At 44.6% G+C, this 17,141-nt stretch overlaps 1 protein-coding gene across 1 annotated transcript in view; it reads left to right on the top strand.

The window, feature by feature from the left end:
* The first annotated feature begins 385 nt into the window (after positions 1–385).
* GLIS1 (GLIS family zinc finger 1) overlaps positions 386–17,141 on the top strand; it is a 569,674-nt gene continuing 552,918 nt past the window's right edge. The window contains exon 1 of the mRNA XM_087820001.1: positions 386–644. Coding sequence (XP_087676127.1) covers positions 386–644 — 259 coding nt within the window. The remainder of the gene's footprint in view (positions 645–17,141) is intronic.

Here is a 17,141-nt window from a genome sequence, read left to right as displayed (position 1 = left end):
CTCACCGGGTGACTCCGCACTCTTCCCTCTCCAGGCCTCAGTTTCCCCATTCATCCAAGGAGGGCCGGTGTGGGTGGAGGCGGATTCGAGGGGGGCGGTATAGGGGCTCCGGAGGTTGCGCTGTGGCGGCTGGCAGCGGGGACCCTCTAGTAGCCGGGGAAGAAAGTGCGAGCCGCCCGTGCTCACAGGAAGGGGCTTTCACCCTGGGTCAGGTAGGTCTGTCAGGTTATGTTAAGTGTGGTGTCGCTAGTCCATTTTAAAGTGAGGAATAAACCGAGGCCCCAGGAGAAGAAGGGAGCCGCCCCCCTCATTCTAACGCTCCTGTGCTGTCTCCTCTCCGCAGGAGCCCGGCGCGACCCCCATCTGTGCGCCCCGCCCCGGCGCCATGCACTGCGAGGTGGCCCAAGCGCACTCAGACAAGAGGCCAAAGGAGGCCCCCTGCGCGCCCTGTCCCGGCCGCGGGCCCTCAGGCCTCGGCGCGCACGTGGCCTTCAGGGTCACCGTGGGCGGTGGCGGCTGTGGGGATGGGGACCCTCGTGACCAGCTGCCCAGGCCGTCCGCGCTACCGCCTGGGGCCCAGGACCTCCTCCGGTCGCGGAGCCCCCGAGACTATGGTTCGTCCAAAGCCGCCGCAGTGGGGAAGGGTGAGTCTGGCCCTGCCAACACGCGGGCCGCGAGCCGCCGCACGCCTTTGCAGGAATCCTCCGGAGAGCGTGGTGGAACTTCTCCGGAGGTCATCATTTTCTCTCTAGTAGTTTGATACTAGCTTGTCATTCTAAAGCGATGCCTGTTGATGATGCATCTGATTTAAACTCAACAAGCTTATCATGGGGAAGTGTGTCTAGGAAGGTCAGATTACATAATTTTGCTTATGTATGTTCCTGATAAAAGTTGAGTGAAACTTGTCAAAATCTTATAAATTGAAGTGAGTAGTCACTGGAGTGTCTCTCTCTCTCTCTCTGAGCTGGCTAAAGGCATATTTTCAAGTATTCCGGTCTCCCTAAATAACAACGGCCACCAGCAAGATCCCTCCCGTCTTGGGACCTCAGTTTCCCCATATATCAAGGAAGGAATTAATTATACCAGATGATTTCTGGATTCCTGATGAAAAATTTTATGAATCTATGACATAGCCTGAGTTAAGTTCTGACTTGAAAAATGGGTTTCTGTACTTGATGCTTCAGAAGCACAGTCTTTGGTAAAAAGTTACTTTGCAGTACTCTTCCTTTACCCAGCAAGGCCAGTGGGTTTAAGATACATGCCCCAGTACGGTTTATGGGCTCAAAGTCAGCGATGATGCCAGGATTCTCATGAACATGTTCTCATCACAGTTAATTATTATTGAGCCATTATTTATAAGTTTCATGCTGACAGATAATTAACCAGAAATTGGGGAAATTGTTAAGGTGCTGTGCCCCCTGCCTCCCACCTCTTCCCTCCCTGAGGAAAAAACCAAAGCATTGGGCTTTAATTATTTTGGCGTTTGGGACCTCTTGGTTCTATTTCCAGGTGATTCTCAAGGAAGACAGAAACAGTATATTTTATCACTCCTTTAGCATCAGCCCCAGCAACTTCAAAAAGGTAGGGCAGCTTACTTTTAGAGATGAGAGCTTCTTCTGGGTAAAAAATACCCTACTTCTAGTTCAGGAACAGGCAAGATGAAATAAACGTAAATATTGTTTTTGGTTTTTTTAATGAAAACACCTGACTTTGTAGGAGAGAGCGATTTCTTATTGTTTTAAATGTCAGTCTCTTTTTCAAGAGACAGGGATTATATTTTAGAGGGAAGATATAGAAAAACCACCTTTGGAGTATTATTGCTGGAATACACATAAGAGGTTCTCTTATACTAGAGAGAGAGGAGTGCTGCGCAGCAAGACGTGAGTAATATTTGCTGCCCTGAGCTCCTTGGCTTGCCCCACTCCATACACAATCCTCCCTTAAACAGATACCCTCTTGCAACGTTTTGGATTTAAAAAAATCATTGTTGTCATCTGAAGATGGAGTCTCCACAGATCTAGTGAATGTCTATCAAACATAGCCTTTGTTCCCAGCCGTGGCTAGAGATCTTTCATCTAGATGCTTTGTGTGTGATCTTCCACTTCCATTCTCCAAACCCTAGTTATTTTTATCCATACACCTTCCCGCCAAGGTCTAAAATATGAGATCCTTATGTTAGGACTGTATTTGGAAAGGGCAGAAGAGAATAAAGGGGTGGGAGGAAGAACCTCTTTCTTGGTACTATAGGATGATCTTTCTGGTTACGCTTTTTGTAAGAGGCTTCTAAACTGTTTCTTCAGTCTCTGGCCAGGCTGGTGGGGTAGGATTTATCACACCCATTTGAAAGATGAAGAAACTGAGGCCTGAGGTTGGGGGAAGTGTCTCATGTTAAAAGGCTACCCAGCAGGTCTGGGTGGGGTTCTCTGGCCAACCCATTGCCCATGGACCTGGGCTTAAAGAGGTTTCTAGAGGTTTTTGACCCAGCCTCTGTTCGTCTGGGCAACTTCTTCCTCACAATTGACCTGAGAGAAAACCAGAGTTTCGGCCGCCCTCTTAGAGCGCCGTAAGGAAACGGCACCTTGTTACTGTCCCTATTCCCACCAAAATATTCCCCAGACCACGTAACCCTTTGAATGTTTGGCGTTTAGCTCCAAGTCTGAGGCTTATTGGAAACAGATAGAAATACCAATTGAAAAATATTTATTGACTGTGCTGGAAATTGTAAGACCCTGCCACGGATGATCTGTGGGACCTTACGGGAAGTTATTTCACTCTCTGACCCTTAGTCTCCTCATTTATTAACCTACAGGGAGACTTGCTTTGAAAGACTGAGGAGAGCATTAGTGAAAGTGTGAAAGGGACGCCTCGGTGCCTGATTATTTGGGGGGTTTACTCTTGTAATGTGTTTAATGTCCTCAACCTCTGGCTTTTTATTTGCATGAGAGGTAATAATGCTTACCTGCCAGGGTAAATGAAACAATGGTTGTAAGGATGCTTTATTAAAAAGGTGAAAGGAATTTCTTTTATTAATTCATGCAGGGCACCAAGCTGGAGTCAGCGATCCTTGAGATAAAGGGGATAGGACGAAGAGGGAGAAAGGTTTGATTTTTAAAATGTTGAATGTGAAGAGCACTAACTGGTGTGCTAGCCAGGGGAAACTGAGAGGAGCCAAGCTTCAGATCTTTTGTGGCCACTGCTGCCCAGTGACGGGAGAGAAGACAGTATTGCTTGGTCTGGAATCAGGTTTCAGATGATCTGCCTTCTGCCTGGGACAGACCCTAAGCTGAGGAAGGGAGCGAGCTCTTGAATCCGGCAGCTTCTCCGTAAATGTTGAGGTCCTCTGTGTTTCCAGATCTGGAGTCAGGAGGCACTGGGGATGGTGCGACGTCATGGACTAACATTATCATCATTTACAATAAGAATCACGATCTGTTTATGGCAGAGTCCCGTTTATCCAGATTCCAAACAGCTGGAAAGGCCAAATTACCAGATGCTGCGTTTTCCTTTTTTATTATTAAACACCCGACACTCTGCTTTTGGAAGTCCTGACAAGGAAAGAAGGTAAACATCTGGGCTTTATGGAGGCGGTCAGCTTTGTGGCGATGGCTTGATGACTCTCGTTCCCTGTGCACGAAGCTTTAGTTTTCAGTGTGTGTTCCCGCACACTGTCTCATCTGCCCTCACGCCAGCTGTGCTCTGCCTATCTTGTGGGCTGTTCCGAGGGAGCAGACGTAGAAGCGCTTTGCAGGCTGTAGAGTGCTGGGCAGAGACTGGCTCTTATTACTGCGATTCCCATTTTATAGATGAAGATATTCAGGTTCAAGGAAAATGCTCAAAGCTACAGACAGTAAGTGGCATTATTTAAGGTTTCCTGTTCTGAATATTTGTTTCTGGTTCTACAACTTGTACCTTTTACATGTGTGTGTTGTCGGTCAAGAACTGGTGTTCATGCTCTCCCAATTATTCCCAGAGAATTTAAAATATTTTTGCTTTTGGTATTTTTTCTGTCTTGAATCTTTGGATATTGGTAACTGGTATTTATGCCATCGTTAGAAAACGTCTTAGTTTACCAGATGCTTCTGTTTGTCCAGAGTTGCTGTTCCCAGACCAAACCGGATAATAAGCATACTTTTTAATTCACGGAGACTCACTGGGCCCTTTTCATCATGTACTGAGACTAGACCCGTCTTAGCAATCAAAAGGGGGCTGATGATCATGACAAATGTGGACTCTGCCATTAGTAAACAGCCATCATAACATGGCTGTAAATGCCAAAAAGGAGTCAACCTTGTAACTTAAATAAAAAAAGCTAGAACACACACAACACACATTTTTAAAGGAAAACAAAAAAGGGAAGCAACTGTTGGTTGTGTGCATGGAAGGTAGGGGCTGCTGGTGGTGGAAAGTAAACGTGATGGTTTTGGTGGTGTTACCTGGTAGAGTTTCTTCGTCGGAATCAGAAGCCACCCTGATGTTCTGGGAGAGCCTTGGAGGGGCTAGCACATCCGTAGCAGAAAGGTATGAGTTATTTTGAAAGCATTTACCCCCTCCGGCTCTGGTGGGCAATTTGCTTGCATTTCATCCATTTTAAAGTGCTGGTCCTGTGATCCGGAAATAATCAGATCCAAATTTTTTCAGTGCTTGAGATTTCAAATAAGGGGGAGAAAAACCTGCTGGCCAAATGTCAGGCTCAGTGAGACAAAGAGAAACATGTATGTGTGTGGGTACACAAACGAGATAGGAACATGTTGTGTCTACAGTGGTAAGAGTTACATATCTGACAAATGTTTTGTAGACATATAGTGGAAATGTAATTCCCAAAGATTCCCTAAGAATCTTGTTTGGCTAGAATTTCTCTCTCCTTCTTACCTCCCCAGCTCTCTAGAAGCAGAATGGAAGGATTACCATCATATGAGATCGTAACTTAAGACCCTCTTAGCTGTGGAATCATATTGATAGGCTGTGTTGCTCTGTCTGCGATGAAAAAACGTAAGTTTCTTGTCCTGGCCAGGTAGCTAAATAGGTTGGAGCATCATCTCATATACCAAAAAGGTTGCGGGTTCTGTTCCTAGTCAGGGCACATATCTAGGTTGCAGGTTTGGTTCCCTAGTCGAGGTGTCTATGGGAGGTAACTGATTGATGTTTTTCACATAGATGTTTCTCTCCCTCTTTAAAATCAATAAAAACGTATCCTCAGGTGAGGATTTAAAAAAACCCCAAACAGATCCGTAAGTTTCTTTATACTTCATGGTTTTCCTTCACACTTCTGGAAAAAACCCAAACCCACCCCATCTTTGATTATTCATCTCCCTGCGTAACGTTTGCGTGAGAAGCTAAGTGAGCCAGCGCACTTATTTTTACAGTGCGTTAAAATCTCATTATAGGCATAAGTGTGCAATGAATCATTTAAAAAATATATTCTTATGTTCTTTGTTCTGAATGTTGCATAATTATCATCATTTTCTTGGGTTTTATTTCGTGGAGTTTGGCCAGCATCCGAGAAAAGGGGAGAAACCAAAGTTTGGAATAGGGTTTGCCATCCCTTTTTGGATAGGATTAGGGGAAAAAACAACAAGCAAATAAATACCAATTTTATTTGTAAGTTGACCAGTGACTCTCGCTAACTGTGGCTTTTGTATAGAGAGAGTAATTTCCCTTCTTTCTCTCAATTTTCTTGGAAAAGAATTCCCTGTATTGAAGCCCATATGGTGGTCTTTCAATATAAATATCGTTATATTCAAAGTTAAATTATAATGTGTGGTTTGCTAATTATTTTTCTTAATACAGAGTTTAGTTGCAGTTAGTTTGGACCTAGAGGGTTGTGTTGTTTCTTTTGGTAGGGGGTAGTTTATTTTTGTGTTTAAAGAAACAAAGATACTTAGTGCAAGAGGGAGAAGAAATGAAACAAACTCTGCAGTGGGCTTTGAAAAATTCAACGGGCCTTATGCAAAGAGCGCAGCTGTAGTACCAGGGCCAGGAAAAAGAGCACACTCTGAAATATTTCTGCTGCTCGCCTTCACTGTGCTAATGATTCTAGCAGTTTAAGAACGGACTTCTTGTTTATTAACAGCCGCTGCCCAAATTAATAGTTTACAATGAGAAAAAAAAAAAATGCTTTCAGCATTAGAAGCAAAGTCCGGGACTAATAGCTGAGTTACTGAGTAAGAAAAGCAAAAAAAAAAAACAAAAAAAAAAACACCAAAAAAAACCCAAACAAACAAGGAGGGGGGATGTTTTGTGGCTGCTTTGGTCTCCCAGAGTCTTATTTATAAAAAAACTGTAAGAAAACAGAGGCTTGGGATGGGGTAGGGGTGGAGAGAATACAGCCCTAACCCAGTGGTCTTACAGTTTAAAGTCACTTAAAGCATCTGTTTTTTTCTTTCCCCGTCTTCCCCTAAACTCCAAAGGGTTATTCCTTCAGAAGGTTTCCGGCGGGCTGAGGCGGATTGTGTTAGCATTACGGGCTGTGTTTTTAAAGTCAGCATTTGAGTCAGATGCACTGAGAAGAGACCTTCAGCCCGCTAACTGAATAATGCATTTCCTGTATGGCCTGAATTTATTTGGTGGTTATGGTTGGGCCTGTCTGAAGCAAACACATGCGCCATTGTACAGCCTCAGTGCATGAGGGCCATGCCCTTCCCTTTGAGCCTCGGTTTCCGCATCTGTAAAATGGGAAGCAGTTTGTTGGGATGATCCAGTGTCCTTCCTGCTCCGATGCTCCAGGATTCCACAAGAACTGGGCTGGGAAGGTTGGTAAGGATCTAGGGTATGGACAGAGGCCACCTTTGTTTCAGGCCAGGTTACAGACTTGACCTCTCCTTGGGACTCCTGTAGCTGACCACAGAAGGAACAGGAAGAGGGAGGTCAGCTAACCTTTATGAGTACTTACTCTGTGCCAGGCCAGGTACTATATAGCTGTGATTGCATTTAATAATAACAACCCGAAGAGGACAGAAGGGCTTATTGTAATTTTACAGTGGGGGGGTCTGAAGCTTGGAAAGTTTAAGTGATTTGTCCTATTAATGAGCTACTATTTAATTCACAGCGACTTGGGGCCGTGCAAGTGAGATGTAGTAGAGCCTGGGATTGGAACCCAGTTCTGCCTGACAGCAAAGCCTAAAGCACAGTGCTCTCAAGGACAGCCTTTAAAATCCAAGCAGTGGCAACAGGTTGCTGTGGCTGCAGAGTATGCCCTGAAGTGGGGGGAAAAGCAACAGAAGGCCTTTGGTCCAGACACCCATTCCCCGGAGTAGCACTTCCTGACTCTCAGCTAACAGGCCAAGGTGTGACTTTCAGGGGAGACTCTCTACCTCCCTTAGGGCTCTCCCCACTGGCCTGCTGTGAAATGAGGGAAGGACAGTGGTTCCCAGTTGTGACATAAGATTCTCAGGCAAGTATTCTCTGAGGCTATGGAGGGGCCCCCTAGAAGCACTCCTTCTCAGAAGCAGTGGCACCTCCCCATCAGTTAAGGTGGGTTCTAATCCCTATTTGAGTCTTCCATGTAGTTTGGGAGGTTCCAGGCCCAGGACCTGATTGCAGTCTCCCTTCTCCTGCTTCTGGAGACATCTCATGATCCCTACCACTCCTGGCGTGTAGAATGCATGCTTCACTGGGCGTGGTTGCTCGAGATCTATTAAATAATAATTTCCTCTTAAACGCTTGGTGGGATGTAAAGGGCTTGGGAGGGAGAACAGGCCAGAGATCAGAGTGAACTTGAGAGTTTGTGGGAAATGGGTCTTTTGATGAATGAACCAAATGACCCCCTTTGGAAGGAAAAGGTCCCCTTGCTGGCTTGTATCTGTGGCCTTGCACGAGGGCAAGTGCACTCATGAGAACGTATGTATGGGTATTCTCAAGGAATCACACGTGTTCTGAAGGTGAAATTGCAGGAGTCTTTATTGCCCACGGCTTCTCTGCCTTTGGAGCAGAGGCTGGGCTGGAAAGGAGAGTGGGAAGAAGTATCGGGAAGTTCCTGGTTGCGATGTGGCCCAGCCTCTTCCTATTTGTGTCTTTTTAGCAACAAGATTACTCTTTCAGATATTGTTGCTTTTGTTTTTAAATAACAAGTTTGATGGAAAATAAGGCTTTAGCAAGAAACCCGGGAGTATTATAAACCCGACTTAAAAAATACAGATCCCATTTGCTGTTTTAAGCTCTCAGGAGGACTGGGGATTGAGTTTATTTTGGAACGTCGCTAGACTATATGAATTACTTCTCTGAGGCTTGGGTATTTAATACCTAGTAGAAGTTTGTGTAAGAGTTGATGATGTATTTTGCCGACTTTCCAACCCTGTAAATAAATTACACGTGCCGGCAGAGGCTGCCAGGTTCCACTGTGTCAAATGAAGCTTAATTTTTATCCCAAACCACTTAATACTTTTGTCCTAGCAAGCAGAGAACGTTACAGGGTTCTGCCCAGCAGTGGGCATGTTCCAGGACAGCCGGCTTCACCAGGCCTCCGTGGACTCACCGATCTTGACACAGTTTTCAGTGGTTAAGTAGCTTCAGCGCTCTCGAGTCCAGCCCTGCAGGCAGAGAATGATAATATAATTTTAAGTATATCGTAAAAATGAAACTCAATCGCTTCCACTCCCCAAACCTGTCTCACTCCCCTTCTCTCGGGAGAAATCGGCCGTAATTGTGTATGTAATCTCAAGACCGCCTGTGCATTTCATCTTATTTGAGTGTAAAGCCCAGGTAATAACGTTGGCATTTCCAGTGTGAAACAAAATAGGGTTTCTAATTTGGAGAACACTATTAAATATTTCATGCTTCAACCAAACGCAATTCTTTTTTCCTATAATAAGTTTAAATATTAATTCTCTGGAATGTCAGATGCCTAAAGCTAGGCATTTAGTGATCTGCAGTTTCAAGTATCTCGAAGAAGGTTTATGAAACAGGATATTTCTCTGGGAGGAATGAGTGGTGTGTTTCAGAGATATCTGAATTCAAGGCAGCGTCTTCTGATTTACTTTTTAAAGGGAAAAGGTCATAAAATAAGTTGCTTTATGTGCTGAAGGATTAAGTGGCTTAGGCTGAAATAACAGCGCAGACTTTACTGTTTCCCCCCGTTATATTTTAACAATGCTTTTTGAGGGAGGGAGTGGGTCATTTTCCCGCCTGCTTGTCTCCTCCCCCATCACTCTCCCCCCCCAGCCCTTACCCCCCCAGCCAGATGGCTTTAATTCTAACCAAATCCCATGCTGAGGCCAAATGATTGATCAAACAGTCATTTGTACTTACGTAGCGCTCTTTGTGAGAATATCTCTGCATTGGAACTTCTCGCTGGGGTAGGCTCATCTTTGGGCCTTCAGATGGTTCATTTCCAGTAGATCCAGGGCTTGGAGAGGTTGGGGTAGAGGGGTGGGTGGAGAGAATATATCCCTCAGACCTTGAATCCTAGCACTCCTTGCTTAAAACCTTTCTGTTACTTTCCATCCCTGACAGCAGGGGTATTCAAGTTTTCTAAATGCAAGGACAAAAATATTTCCCCTGTCCACATGATAGCAGTTATGTTTTTAGTATGTTTTTTATAGATGTTCTTTTTTTAAAAAATTAAATTTATTGGGGTGACATTAGTTATGTTTTTAGTATCTGTTGATAGAAAAAATTTTGAATGAGGTTACTAGTTTTAAGAGCTCTTTTAAATAGATTTGTATTTTATCAACTACTCATACGTCTGTAGAGACATTGATTTGTGCTACGGACAGTGTTGGTACATGCTTTAACGCTCTCCCCTGACCTACAACTTGGTTTGTAGATTGGCAACCAGTTGGCCAATGGGAAAAATCTGAGCCTTTCTATCTGGCAGTTAAGGCTTTCCCGCCAGTCCAGCTAATGCCTGCTTGGCTTGTTCTCGGACTTTTCCTTATGTATCCCCAGACCTGGAATTTTCTCTTGTCCTTCTCTCCTTATATTCTCTGAACTTCTTTTTATTCATCTTCGTGCCTCCTAAAAATCATTTTTAGAACAAGTTGGGAAAGAAATAGTGAATATTCAAATATTCATCTTTGTATCTTTGTGTCCAGTATCAGGTCTGGCGCAAAGTACACATGTGAGAAGTATATAGGGTGCTCATTGAGGCTGTGGGTGTGGAACCAGGCCACTAGGTTTAAATCTGGCTGCGGGTACCGGCTTGGAGATCTTAGGCAAGTTATTGAGCTCTCTTGGTCTCAGTATCCCTATCTTTAAAATGGGGGCAGTAAGAATAATCACTTATTTCAAAAGACTGCTATGAGGACAAAATGAGTTAATACATGTACATGTAAGTGCTTTAATACAGAGACTAGCACATGAAAAAATGCTCAGTTAATGTTGGGGTTATTATTGTTGTTGTTATTGCTACCATATGTTTGGTAGACATAACCCTTGGAAGGGTCCTCCTTCCCTTTCTTTCTACCACACTGACTCCTACTTATTCTTTAAGAATCAACTCAAGTACCACCTCCTCTCAGGAGCCTTCCCCCATTTCTGGCACCCACAACCCCTATCCATCCTTCTGCTATAGCACTGGTTACTCTCTGTGGCGATTTTCTATTTTCTTAAGTGTCCTTGAGGACAGGGGCAGAGTCTCATTCTCCTTGCATTCCATGTGCCCAGGACAAGGCCTGGGTCAGAGTGGATGTCCAGGAAGGTTGGGAACCCAGTCTCTGCCCTTAAGGAACATATAACCTGCAAAGGAGGAGCTGAGTTTTATGTTCTTTTTTTCTACAAGGTTGAACACACAGTAAGCTCTCAGTATATATGAGATTCCAAAAAATGTGTAATGAGTTCTCACATGCAGATGTAATCATATTCTCCTTCTAGCATCACCTTGAGGCTCTTCATAGTGAGGTCTGACCCTTATTTGCAAGGTGACCTTGAACAAGTCTTCTCACCTATCTGGGCCTCTCTTATCTTCCCTCCTGGGAAGAGTTGGCTTTAGTGATCACAGGCCCTCCTTGGTTGTAAGCCTCAGAGCTGCCAGGCCAGGCCAGGTGGAGGAACTAGGGCCTGATGGCCATCCCAGTGTGACTGGCCCAGGACGGTAGGCACTCTCTCCTGCGCACCTGCCCTCTCTTCTAGGCAAAGTCCCAGGCACTGTAAAATGTGTCTCGTGTTGTGGTTTAAAGAGCAGATATTGGTGGTTGTAACACATCAGACCCACATTTCTTTAAGATGAAGAAGGACCTTGGACCAAGTATTGGAACTGAGAGCTAGTAGCCACCCCTCGGCAGCCCTCCTGGGTGGATTTGGAGGTATGCAATCCGGATTCCCACTCCAGGACAGTTTAGACAGAGCCCCTGGGGGGATAGTATTGGCCTCCTGGCTCCTCTCCAGGCACTATTGTGGTTTGAGCTTTATAAACTGTAAAGCTCAAATCATTACTAGTCATTCAGTCTCCCTTTTAACAAATGGGAAGACTAAGGTTCAGAGAGGCCATGATACTTGTGCAAAGGTGGCCATATGGCTTTTGGAGTTAGAACTGGTTTCAGATCCCAACTATACCACTTGTTGGACCTTGGGCAAGTTCATTGAACTCTGAGCCTCGTTTCCCCCCTGGAGGAAATTCATAAAATGGAGATAATTCTTATCTCATAGGGTTGATGTGGGGATCAAGATGAGAAGTCTACAAAGCACCTAGCTCAGGGGCTAGCACACAGTAGGTATATAACAAAGCTAAACTGTTGTTTTTGGTCTTACTGAGTGCAGAGCTGGGACTAGGTCTCTAGGCCTGACTTCGTCTGATGTTATTTCTCCTCTGCACTGCAGCATCCTGTTCTCTTACTCTGTTTTTTAAATTTATTTTTTGGTATAATTAAAAGAATTAGGACTTTGGAGTCAGAGAAACTGAGGTTCTAATCCCAGTGCTGGAGGACACAGATCTGATTGGCTGGCATCTTGACTTTACTTAGGGCTAGGGGAAGGTTAGGAGCCATGTCCCTTGCTGAGGTTGGGGTGGGCTGCCTCAGCACAACTCTCTGACAGGTCCTGGCCCTGGGGTCAGTCCAAGGCACTCACTCCGCCTGTGGTGGCTCTGTGTCCAGCAGGAGGCGGATGTTTGTGGTACAGCTCAGACCTCCCCAAGTCCTTGGTTTATTGGGTTGAGAGTTGCCTTCTGACTTTAATATCCGGCTGAATTACCTTGGTTGTCCCTCCCAAATGTGTGATGCTGTTACTGTTCTGCTTTCCGCTTCCCCATGCTGGTGGCCCTCTATAGTACTATAGTCTTCTGTTTGTTGAACCTTGCTGTGAGTAGATATCCTGTCAACCATTGAATTCTTCCTATATTTACTCCTTGTGTGTGTGGGGGGGGTAATACCAGCTTCATTTTACAGATGAGAAAAACTGAGGCCCAGAGAGGCTAAATAACCTGCCCACGTTTCTAGAGCTAATAGGTGAGAGCTGCAGGCCTGTCTAACTCCAAGACCCTGCCCTTTCTCACCTCCTCTGTGGGCTTTCCCTCAGGTCCTGTGGACCTCTGCTGCCTGGGGTCCAATCTTACCCATTCATCATAGTCAACAAACTGCCTCCTCTGGCCAGAATTACCAATACCCCCTCCTTCATCTTCTGACTGCCCTTTGTCCCTTTTCTCTCACTGAATAGTCAGGTATTAGAGACGCTTGACTCTCTGTTTCTCTCCCTGATGAGACCTTGGGCTCGTTGGAGCAGGGTCTGTGATGAACGAGTCTCTGACTGGCAGAGGAAGTGTGGACCAGAGAGCAGAACGAACACAGCAGAATCGGTCTGTCCCTCTCCAGTCAAGGTGCACTTCCTGGGTAGTTCCCCAAACAGATTTTCAGGACAGCAACCCAGAGTGGCCTTGTACTTCTGAGCCTCAGTTTTCCATTTGTAAAGCGGTGAGAGTGATCCCTGCCCAGTCAATTGTCAGGAGTATACAGGATGAAGTGTGCTCAAAAAATCCTGAAATTGGGAAGGGCTACACCTGGGTGCGGTTGTTGCTTGGTTCATTCATCACTGTGTATTGAATGGCTGCTATGTCCCAGGTATTGGGCTGGGTCGTGGGACACTGTGATGGGTTAACAGAGCTTGCAGTCTAAAGGGCAGGTGGATACTGGGAGAGTGTTCACAGCCTGGTGGGTGCGCAGTCCTCCACTGTGCAGCTTCACCACCTTATCACCAGGCTCACTGTCCTAAGCAGACTCTTGGGCTCCAGCCAGTCCAAGCCTTGTGACCTCGGACAATCTCACTGAGCCTTGATTTGCCAGCTTATGAAATGGAAATATTTGCTAGCTAGCTCCCCTTGTGAGGCTAGTGAGAGAATCACTGTGGTCTGGGTAGGAAAGGACTTGACTACTAGGCCTCTGGGGACAGTGGGAAACCCGGGTGTGTAGAGCAGCCCTCTGCAGGACACTGTTGGTGGAGCCGCATGGGTTAGTCAGCCCTTTTCTTGCACCTGTTGCCAGTTCCTGCTTGCTTAAGCTTTCCCCTCGGAGGGGATGTCCTCTCTCCTTGTCTCTGGCAATACAAGCCAAGAGCTTGGCTTTTGCAAAATCTTCCAAGTCTCTCCTGTCCCAGCCTCACACTGCCCCCTTTCCTCTCTCGCCAGACTTTCACTCTCTCAATAACTCAGGCTGCTTATGCACGCATAATACACCAGAGCTATTTGCTAGGGATTTAGGAGACAAGTAAATTCCCATTGTGTGATTCTGGCCCAGTGGGGGGGGGGGGGCCTCTGGGCTGCTAGGGGCCCTCCTCTTCCTTTTCCTCCCCCTCTTCATTTTTAGTATCCTGCGGTGATCATCTGTTGAGGACTATAAGACACTGGATCATTTTTTTCTTTTAAATTGATATCTTGTGTAATCCTATAACTACCCTGTGACATAAATGTTGTTATGGAAGAACTTATAGCTATTTAAATTTAAATTAATTACAGTTAATTAATTCACAATACAATTAATTAGTTAATTAATTAATTAAAAATTCAGTCCCTCTGTCATGCCAGACACATTCCACGTACTCAGTAAACACATGTGCCCAGTGGTTGCCATATTGGACAGAGCAAATATAGAACATTTCCTTTACCACAGAAAGTTCAGTTGGACAGTACATTCTTTAATTTGTTCATTTGTTCAGTAAACATTTCCTGGAGCCCGACCATCCAGACTTATGCTGCTGTTTCTGGATATGCTACCATATGCTTGACTGATGTATGCTAGTCCCTGGAGAAGTAAGTGTAACCCAGGCCTGGCCTCTGCCTTGGGGAGCATCCAGTGGAGAGGGCAGGCAGATGGACATACCAGCTTGGATGTGGGGCTAGCATGCTGGTTACTAGGTCTGGCTTCTGTTAGGGATGCAGATGTGAGTCCTAGGGTTTGTCCTGCTCTCAGAGAACTCACCGTCCAGCAACGATGGGAGAGATCAGAGCAAGCTTCCTTCAGAGGGGACATTTGAGGGGCTGGGCCCTGATGAGTGGGTTCTGCTAGTTCCCTAGGGCAGCAGCACAGAGAGAGCAGATGGTTCATGCATGTGCCATCTCTGCAACTGGCATCATGCTCAGGGCTCCTGACAGTGCCCTGCACAGCTGCTTAGACAGGAATGGGTTCCTGACTCCCAATGAAATCCTTGGTCTCACTCTTAATCCTTCTTTGCAAGATGGCTGATTCTTTAAAGATAATTTAATAATCTTTCTTTTGTTCACTTTTGTCAGTGGCACATACTTTTTGTAGAAAATTTGGGAACTATATAAATATATAAAGATGGAAATAGTATTTGCTCATTATTTCACCCCTCAGTAATGACCATTTACATTTTGGTGTATTTCATTTCTGTCTTTTTTCTGTGCTTATATATATATTTCTGTGTTTATAATCTATTTTTTTATATCATTGAGATCATTCTGAATATAAAATCTTGTGTACTTATTTTTAAACTTAACATCCTAACATAATAAACCTTTCCATGTTATTAAAATTCTTTGTAACCATTCAAAAATATACCACATTTTATTAAATTTGTTAAATTATTCTGAATAGGTGATACATTGAAATGGTTTGAAATCGAGAAGACCCAAAAAGCCTTCCTCTTCTCCCCCCCCCCCCCCCCATCCCTGGTTCCCATTGCTGGAGGCAACTAGTAATGCTCATGTCTTTGTCTGGCCTCTCAGTGATTGTTTATGCTCACACAAACATGTATCCGTACTACTTGTATGTGCATAATGCTTAGGATTTTTCCACTTTTCCCCTACTATAGATAATGCTGCAGTGACTATCTTTATGCAGTAATCTTTATTTGCATCTCTGATTATTGTCTTAGGCTAGATTCCCAGAAATGAAAATTACTGGGCTAAAGGGTAGTAACATTTGACACATTACCAAATAGCTCTTTAGAAGGTTGCACAAATTTTCACAACTGCAATCAGTCTTAGAGAATTTACTTTCCTGCATCTTCACCAGTGTTTCCAAAATAATTTCCTAATTCGAAGGTGGAAATGACATCTGGTTATCATTTCGTTTTACATTTATTTGATTATTAGTGTAGTTGAACGTATATTGTGTGTTGACTCACAGTTCATAGCACCTCTTTTGCAAGTTGGTGTTTATGTGGGGTCTGAATATTTTACTTATAAAATTAAACATTTACATCTTTTAAAGTGCTCAATTTAGTAAAGAATATTAATGCTCTGTTCATCATATTTGTTGCTAATATTTTTATGAATTTGCTGTTCAATCAAATTTGTTATGGTGATTTTGAAACAAAACTAAAAATTTTTTATATAGTCATATTTCCAAGATTTTCCTTTGTCATTTCCTTTATTGCTTTTCTATTTGTCCTTCACCAAGTCCTATTTTTTGCTGTTATTACTATTTCGGGGAGCTTGTTTTACTAACATTCTGAAAATAAATTTTTATTTTTAACAAAATAATGCTAAACATAGTTTTAAAATCACTAATATTATAAGACTTTAAAGAGACTCAGTCTGTCCCCTTTCCTTCATTGTCATACTGAGAGGCAGCTACCTTAATTCAGAACTGCTGGGATACCCACTTCTAGGGGGCACAACTTACACCCCATCTACGCCGGACATGTGCAACATGGTGGCCCTGCTTTCAAGTCATTTAGTTGTCTTTTTCTAGTATTTTTTTCCCCATTTGTTTCAGTTACAAAAATAAAAACAATAATAGCTAAACATGGTGCTTACCATGGTCCAATCATGCTCTAAGCACATTATAAACATAATTCCTTTAATTCTCTCAACAACCTTATGGAAGGAGTTACTGTTAATCTTGATTCCCAGATGAAGAAACAGACCCAGAGGGGAAAGTGACTTGTCCAAGGTTACACAGCTGGTGAGTGGTGAAGCCTTAACCACTATGCTACACGGACTCTGAGTAAGACTTATGCCGCTGTTTCTGGATCAGTTGTACTCACTGCCCACTGGCTTTTTGTTGGGATAGATGGCGATTAAGTTTTCTTAAACCCTACTTGCACCCCAGTTCTTATCCTGCTTGCACTGCCCCACCCCTCCCTCCTGCTCTGGCTGAAGCACAGTTCTTTGGTTTGGCCAGTGCACAGGCCAGGCTGTGTTCAACAGGATGCCACTGTGGGAATTTGCTCTCTCGATTCCGTTTGAGCCCCAAGACAATACGTGTTGACAGTAGGCATTGGATGCTCCCTTCTAAAGTGGGACTTTAGGTGCTTAGACTAACTTTGGTTTTGAGATCCTAACCCCATATGTGCTTCAAGGATGTAAAAGTGTTGTGGTGTAAGACAGACTTCCTTGGAGAGAGCTGTGGGAAAGCTGGGAGGTCCTCCCCACCCCTGTACTTCTTCTCACTCAAGTTGAGAGCGTCTCTAAGAGGCCATCTCAGAGCTGGGTACACCCCTTGATGCTGCAGGAATGACTGTGTTTATCCATGCCCAAAGGAGTAAACAATGAAAGCTGTGGCCAGAGCCCCTGCACCACTGCAGAGTGAAGAGAGACAGCTGTACTGTTGTACTGTGATGGGACAGAGGATTGTGTCCCAAGGAACCTGCCAGGCAGTCGTTTTCAGAGTGACCCACCCTTCCCAAGAGGGCTTCCTGCTAGGCAGAGATCAGAGAGACTGGAGGTGTCCCAAGGGATGCAGTGGGATGGGAGGTGCCTGACAACGGAGGAGGGGGGAGCTCTCCTGGGAACCCACAGAAGTAGGCACTGAACC

This window comes from Miniopterus natalensis, chromosome 9 (genome assembly GCF_054644295.1).
Source record: "Miniopterus natalensis isolate mMinNat1 chromosome 9, mMinNat1.hap1, whole genome shotgun sequence".
In the NCBI taxonomy this organism is placed as follows: Eukaryota; Metazoa; Chordata; class Mammalia; order Chiroptera; family Miniopteridae; genus Miniopterus; species Miniopterus natalensis.
The sequence above is the reverse complement of the archived record's forward strand: the minus strand, read 5'-3'. Positions and strand labels throughout refer to the sequence as shown.